The 7,568-nt window shown below is 43.0% G+C and overlaps 1 protein-coding gene across 1 annotated transcript; it reads left to right on the plus strand.

The window, feature by feature from the left end:
* The first annotated feature begins 836 nt into the window (after window positions 1-836).
* Window positions 837-6,418, plus strand: LOC112577451 (cubilin-like). The gene is made up of 6 exons (XM_025260522.1): window positions 837-1,085; window positions 1,449-1,502; window positions 1,790-1,922; window positions 2,152-2,439; window positions 2,630-3,035; window positions 5,937-6,418. The coding sequence occupies exons 4-6, from the start codon at window positions 2,230-2,232 to the stop codon at window positions 6,416-6,418; spliced, it is 1,098 nt and encodes a 365-aa protein (XP_025116307.1). The 5' UTR covers window positions 837-1,085; window positions 1,449-1,502; window positions 1,790-1,922; window positions 2,152-2,229.
* Window positions 6,419-7,568: the final 1,150 nt, after the last annotated feature.

Genomic DNA, 7,568 nt, shown 5'->3' on the forward strand with positions numbered 1-7,568 from the left:
TATCGGGAGTTGGCTAATGATCGAGTACGGGTACCCTTGCTGTAAACACTCTCACCGCCTATTAGTAATTGATGAAACCGCATTTATGTTCTCTCTTACTCATATCATTCACTGGAGGAAATACAGTTCTTGTTGGAAATTGAAATCAAGCGATCTGCCACCCGTCTTTCCACAGGCTTACATTGATAAACCATCGACTTAGTAACTAAGCAACGGGGTCAAACGTTAATACCATTAGTCACTGCGCCAGACCTGCCCCGTTGTTCCTCCCGTTTCTACCCGTGAATAAGTCGGTCAGTAGGGCGGAAGATCAATGTGTGACAAGTCTAGCAGACGATGGTTTGCGACATCAGCGACGATTACACAAGAAATGTCTCCTGCAATGCTACTCCAGATTAATGCGCGCTCGCTCCCTGATCGCAAGAATCATATATCACGTGACAAATATATGGTCGGGAATCGAGAGATGGAGTTTGTTTTTTTTGCAGAGGATATATTTAGTAGATACTGTGGAAACAAAATTGTTAATGCACGCATTCTACCGCGAAGGAAAGAAAGAAATGTAGCGGAGGGAAAATGGAAGTAAAAGAACAAAAGCATGCAAGTGCGGCCCTATGCTCCTATAGGAGTAACAAGGACTAAACTAAACTATGCAAGGGTCTCGTGTGGAATATAAATTAATGGGACAGGACAAAAATCGTTGTTGCCAGAATGTGTCCAAAGATTATGTATATGCATAAAATCTCCCTCGCAGCGAGTCTGTGGTTAACGGACTTTTGTAGTCACGTGTTGATGACATTAACTTCGCCAAACTCTGTCAAACATTAAATCGTCCTACGACAGAGGTACTTGAGAAAAGTTTGCTGATCTCTGTGAAGAAGCTGTGAGCTGGTGGATGATCTGTGGGACAGGGTCCAGCGGCTGTAACGAGACGTGGGTGAGGGAGACTCACGGGTGTGTGCGGGTGTTGGAGGACGGAGCGGACTGGCAGACGGCGAGTAACCGGTGCAAGCAGGTCTCGGCGTCGCTGTGGCAACCACCCGCAATGGAAGACGTTGCAGCGGTTCTCACCAGATACCTGGCAGGTAATCAACACACTTCAGAAATGATAAGAATACAGAAGCCTGATTCAAGATAACCCAACCGCAATGGTAAATGATCGACACATAGTTCTTCAGTAGTAATTGTCCGAGCATTCCAGAGTTTCTGAAGAGATGACATTCTTGAGGAGTGGATAGGAAACGGGTAGATTGGTGAATGGATAAAGGGACAATTTAAATTAATTCGTAAAGGAGAGACAGAAAGATAAAGATACAGAAAGACTGTAAAGAAATTTCATTGGGTAAAACAATTATTGATGATATAATTTTTGCCTATTTATCTACCTGTGAACTGGTTCCTGTTCAGATATTAAATTGTCAAATGGCTGTTGCTTTTTGTTTTGTTAGACTATCCAGACAACAAAAATGTGACTGTCAGGCTTGGAGGGACGGCTAAATATGGTATGTCTAATATTCACCTGCAACTTACTTATGATAAAAAATAAAGTTTAGGAATTCTTTCAGTTGAAAAAAATCCACTTAAGACCGATAAAAAAGAGGTGTTCGTTGGAAATAAAGTTTGTGTTAAGCAATGAAACAATAATAAATAGAAGTCAGACTTTATTTTTTATCTTTTTGTCTGTTGGTCTCTTGCTCTGTGTGCAATTGTCAAGTTTCAGACTGAGAGATGGAGAGAAGGGTGTGTCTCGGAGAAATTAAACTGCAAAATTAAACTCTCCGATGTGCAGATAACTCCTGTCTCATAGCGACACCATTGCGCTCTACTTTCGTCAACAACATGACCTTTTGTGACGGAAGTGACGTCTTCGTGGACATCATGTGACACAAAGCTACCTTTTGTCTGCCACAAAACTGTGCAAAGTAAGTCTCCAATGGGTTAAATTTGATGGCAGCTGGGATACCCTGTAGGTGACACAGTATTTCGTCCATTCAGTATAACATACACCTGTGTGTGAAAATAATGATTGTGTAATACAGGTAGTCATAACAGCAGGCATGATTTATAGACTAAGATAATAAAAGCTAGTAAAAATGTGTTGGTTTAACGGAAATTCGCATACATGTTCAAGTAGAATCTAATCGTTAACAGACACTTCAGAGCTATCTCCCCTTCGATACGTCTACATCAACTCCTCCGAGGGTACTCTTCGTCCTCGTCTGTCTGCCGATGGCTATAACTACACCAACGATGATGCCACGAAATGGATCTGCAGGCTCCACAGGGACACCGCCTGCTTTGCGCCTGAGAAGCGTGGAGCTGGAGGTGCAGAACGAGTGTCTGTACGACTGGCTCCTCCTGGCCAACACCACTCACCAGGGGAGGATCTGTGGGCAACGGAACGACACTGTGGCCCTGACCCTCACAAACTTCGCAGAGGTGAGCATTGTCATCTCGCTAAATCTTCGAAACATTGGAGGTTACAGCATTGACTTTTGTTGTTGGAGGGCAGGTCAGGTTAAACGTTTATTGTAAAGAAGAATGAGTGGAGGAATGGACGAAAACAAATAGTCCATGTCACAAACAAAAATCCACTGCCATACTCTAATGCTGATTTCTCGCGGCGCAGGTAAGCTTCCGGTCTGACTACTCCATCACCGGTCCTGCCTTCTGGCTGTCCTACCAAGCAGTCAACATGTCCGTCTGCCAGATGACCACCTTCACAAAATCCAAACAGAACTTTACCAGCTTCAACTTCCCGCGTCCCTTCCCAGACGCCATCGACTGCGTCATTGAGATCCACGTGACCAGCGGTCATCGGGTCAAAATGGGCTTCGACGAGGTTCACTTCATCGACAGGGAGGAGCACTCCCTGCAGGTCAACCTAGGTCAAGGTTGGGTTACAGGAATCGGTGACCCTGCCTCGGCTAATGTTGTGAGGAGGCAGTTCGTGTCGTCTGACAATGTCCTGCAGGTGAGGTTCAACCGCTCCGCTGTCTTGGAGACTGAAGGCTTCACAGGCTGGTACGAGGAAAGTAAGCAAAGTATTTTGTTTTGATTGTTTAGTTTAGTTGTGTAAATCTTATTTTTTATGTGAAAATAAGAGTTGAAAGTCTGTGCTGGAAAGTTTCAAACACATTTAGTCCATTTTAAACTCGGTGAACGCCAAGATTAAAAGGGAAGCGACTTCATTATATAATTTTTGATGAAGTAATTTTCATTACGCGAAAATATAAGTTGACAAAAATTCAATCAATGTAATCTGCTTTGATTTTTAAAGATATTTGTATCAAGAACAGAAATATGAACAACGAAGAGAAACGCACGCACGCACGCACGCACGCACGTGGATTTGAATGGAGAATTCTTTGCTGTCAGCTGACATTTCAATACTTGAAGGGCAGATAACATCGGACTTCATTGTGTCGCTGCTGTTAAGGTTCTCGGCATCAGGTTACACACAGAAGACAGAACCGCATCCTGACATGAATAAGAAGCTCTATTTGTTGCATACGTTTTGCCGCCAATGTTGCTTTGAATTTCACCGGCTTTCATCACTAGATGACAAGCGTGCTATTTTTTTCTAAAAAATTCGTTGACAAGAAGGTTTTGAACTATATAATCAATGAACTAGCAGGTGGGGTAGGTGGGTGAGCACGGGGTAAGTGAATGAGTTAAAGACCTACCCGACTCATCGCGCTCAAAAAAAAAACAAAAAAAAACCCAACACTTTTTGTATCATTTGTCTCGAACATGAAATCACAAGCAGAGACATGAATCTCGAAAAAGTAAATAATAACGGTTTTCCTCGCCTGTTCAAATCCTCACTGGCATCACGGTTAAACATAGAATGGATGATGCAAGTTGCCAAGAAAATACCAAATCTCGAAAGCCTAAGAGCAAGTATGGAAACTCTCGTGTAGTTGTTAAATGCACAGAAAAACTTGAGGACGGAGGAAGTGTTCTGATGTTTCCAAAGAAGTCATCGTTGAGAAGACAATAGATGAATGGTGTTTACGTGCAAAGCTGATGAAGTGAACGGACAAACATTAATTGTAGTGGTCACCTGCAGTTTGCAAAATTTGACGAATATAGACGATGCTTGTCGTTCTTCGTCGTCTTCTGTCTGAGCAAATTGTTATCCGGGTTCTGAACCTTCACAACCCTCCAGGCAGGAGCGAGATTTTGCAGGACTTGCTGACTACAGGTGTAAATCGCTGACTTTGAAATTAGATAATAACCTGAACCTGCTTCTTTGCTCATCGCGATGTTTAACAAGTGCTAACAAAGTCTTCGGATACCCGTATGATCGTTATCTTCCCTCTTCCATTTTCTTACCATTCTTCGAAAACGAGGCTCCATTCACTAAGGGGCTTTCTGCCTGTTGCTCCCCCTTCCATCCGCTCTCCTGTCTGAGAGTTCCCCGCATCTGGTCGCGTGCGTGTCACACTAACCTCCTTCTGCAGCAGCAGCAGCCACGGGAGGACGGCACGCGCAATCGATGTCGGGACACGGGATGCCGCTGGCTGCTACCAACTGATGCAACAGCGCCGCGCTCTTCGATCGTGCGACAGGGTGTGGTCGGGTGGGCCGCCGCCAGGACCAGCTTCCGGGCATGTCTATCGACTGCTAGACTGCGCATCGTGTGACAAGAGGCAAACAATTCATGAGCACTTTATTTGTACAGCGGCTCCCAAAATAGTTTGACTAGTGATCCGGGAGGGTTCTCCCTCGTGGCCTTTGTCGGTTCTCGTAGTGGAAGGTGTGACGGATCTGTAACATGCTGGCGGTGCATTTTTCCCCCCTCGATAATGCTTAAACTGAGTTTTCTCACTTATTAACTGTCCTGGGGCTCAAATTTCCGCCTCTTTGGATGGTTCGGTCTCCGAATTCCAGGGTATTCCAGTTCCAGGCTGCCAGACACACTTCACCTTTCTTGTGACTTTTCCCGTCACGTGATTTGTCAGATTGTGTCTGACTTTCTGTCTTTCACACACAACCACTTTGTACAGTTAATCTGGGGGGGATGGGGGTAGAAGATTGAATAGGGTATCAACAGACACCTGTCATTTGTACATGAATGTAATTTGAAGGGTATTCTGATTCAAAACAGTTTGCTCCAAAAATGAAGCACTTCATTTCGCCAAACATCAGGTTTATTATATATTTATTATATATATATATATTATATATTTATATATTTATTTCTTTCACTCTTACATCCGGGTTAGCCATTTGGGCCTAGATAAACACATCATTTATTTCAACTAAAATAATTTGAGGAATTTTATCAATATCTCATCTAGATAGAAGCTTGTTACATGCTTCGTGCATCCTGCAGCCTATTATCTCAGCAGGGGGCAGTAAAGCTCTTAGTTTTTATTTATTCATGAATCAATTCACAAGGACAGCAGCACTGGTCAGTCTAGGCGATCTCTCTGATGAGACAAAAAATTATCGTGTTGAGTAGATAATAAATAATTCACATTAACAGCTTGTAGCAGACTAATGCACCGGAAAACAAAACTTAAAACCGTGTAAAGACATTTAATTCCGCAGAGAAACAAAGTAGGAAAGCAAAACAATACAATGTCATATAAATGAAAGTTTGCAATAAGCTTCAAGGAGAATTTTAAACTGAATTAAACCCAAACTGTAGAGAAATTGAAAGTTATTTGCATCCCTAACGAGTGTCTGTACCTCTTTGTCTGACGGTCGATTCTCTCTCTCTCTCTCTCGCCTTTTCTCTCTCATTTTCCATTCTCTCTCCCAACTTCTCCTGTTTTGTTATTATTGTTGCTGTTGGTTTTGTTGTTGGTTTTTTTTTTGTTGTTTTGTTTTTGGTATGTTTGTATTTTTATTGACTTGCAACTCATTTCATCCCCCAAAAGGTCTTCTATGCGCTTTTATTATCATAAAACTTGTTTTTCTCCCAGTTCCACTGTCCACCATCGGCGATCCACTTCATCTGACATCAGCACCTGTGTGGCTTCGTGGAGAAGATGTTGTGTCTGTCGTCAGCGTGAACTTTCCCCTACCTTACCCTGACAACGCTCAGCAGGAGGTCATCGTCCGCGCGCCCATCGGCAGTCGAGTTCACGTCAGCATCCGTCACGTGAACCTCGAGGTCACCGACAGGCTGGAGATCGACGATGTTTCGCTCGGCGAAAGTGAACAAGCCGAGAGACTTCTTTCAGTGTACGGACAAGAACCATCTGAGAATGAAATAGAATCGAGATTAAACAGAGTGAGGTTCCGCTTGACTGCAGGCAGTCGGACCAACATGAAGAAAAAGCGATCTGTTCAAAATAATGGAGCCTCGCCGCTGGGATTCAACATTTCCTTGAAAGCTCTTCCAGGTAAATACGCCACCCGATCAGATATGTTTGTAGGTTTTACAAAGCCTTTCATTTTCTGAAAACATTGGATGTTTACGTAATGTGAATTATTTCCCGTTCTGAAGACAATTATCTGATAGTTTCGTTTGTTTACTTTGTGCATTAGTTGTATTTTTCAATTAACACCTTACTTAAATACTGACAGTTGGTTTGTTTTTGGTTATGATTTTTATTTTTATCTTGGTGCTGATCTGTTTATTTTAGTTTTACGTTAGTTTAGTGTTTGTTTTTGCTTTGTCTTTGCTTCTTTAAGAACTCAAAATTTTCTCAAAATTTTGATTATCACAGACCCAGGGTATTTGAACAAGTCGAAGACCTTCTTTAACTCGACCTTTGACTCCTGCGCGGAGAAACCCTGTCTCAATAATGGCACGTGCACTCAACTCTCTGACGTCAGAGCTCACTGTCTTTGTCCTCCCAGTTATACGGGTGGGTATCTGCTAAACTTGTTGCACCATGGCCTTATTTTACTGGTCGTTGTCGGAAGGTTGGTTGGATTGTGGACTTTGTGATGTGCACGGGGATTTGGCAAATCATAGGAAAAACTTTCTCATCCTACTAGTTCTTTAACGAAAAAAATAGGCATTAAAGGTATTATATGATGGAAGTGATGATGGTGATGATGATGATGATGATGATGATTTGTTGAATAGGGAGATAGACTATGTCTTTTCAGAGTACAATGTGAAACATGCCACATTCCTCCCCACCCCCCAGGATTGTTCTGTCAGGTCACGTGGTGCGAGCTGTCTGTCTGTGAACACGGTGACTGTCAGACGATTGGAGCAGACCCAGGGTTCAAATGTCAGTGCACGCTGGGATTCTGGGGAACGCGATGCCACATGGATGACGGCACGTGCCGTCGGGAGGAGTGCAACAACAGAGGAACGTGCATCGGCAACGCCAGTCAGCCCGTCTGCGAGTGCGATGCTCACGAGACAGGTAGGAACAGCGAGACACCAGGTGGCGCTGGCATCATGCTTTATTTCAGACACAAAAGAGCTCTCTCGTCAAACGCCATGTTTTCAATTATTTATCTCACTGATCGTTTATTCATCATTTGCTAATCGGTTGGTATGCTTGTTTGGAATGTCTGTCTGTCTGTCTTTTAATTATATTTATTCTTTTGCTTGTTTTTTTTATTTATTCATTTATATTTGTCATCAAGGT

The sequence above is a fragment of the Pomacea canaliculata genome, linkage group LG12, assembly GCF_003073045.1.
Source record: "Pomacea canaliculata isolate SZHN2017 linkage group LG12, ASM307304v1, whole genome shotgun sequence".
NCBI classification, from domain to species: Eukaryota; Metazoa; Mollusca; class Gastropoda; order Architaenioglossa; family Ampullariidae; genus Pomacea; species Pomacea canaliculata.

What these genes read in the sequence shown, in the direction of transcription:
- LOC112577451 (XM_025260522.1), top strand. Translation starts at nt 2,230, where the DNA reads ATGGCTATAACTACACCAACGATGATGCCACGAAATGGATCTGCAGGC. An exon ending in CCCTCACAAACTTCGCAGAG is followed by an intron (nt 2,440 to 2,629) that starts GTGAGCATTGTC and finishes CTCGCGGCGCAG; the next exon opens with GTAAGCTTCCGGTCTGACTA. An exon ending in CACAGGCTGGTACGAGGAAA is followed by an intron (nt 3,036 to 5,936) that starts GTAAGCAAAGTA and finishes TTTTTCTCCCAG; the next exon opens with TTCCACTGTCCACCATCGGC.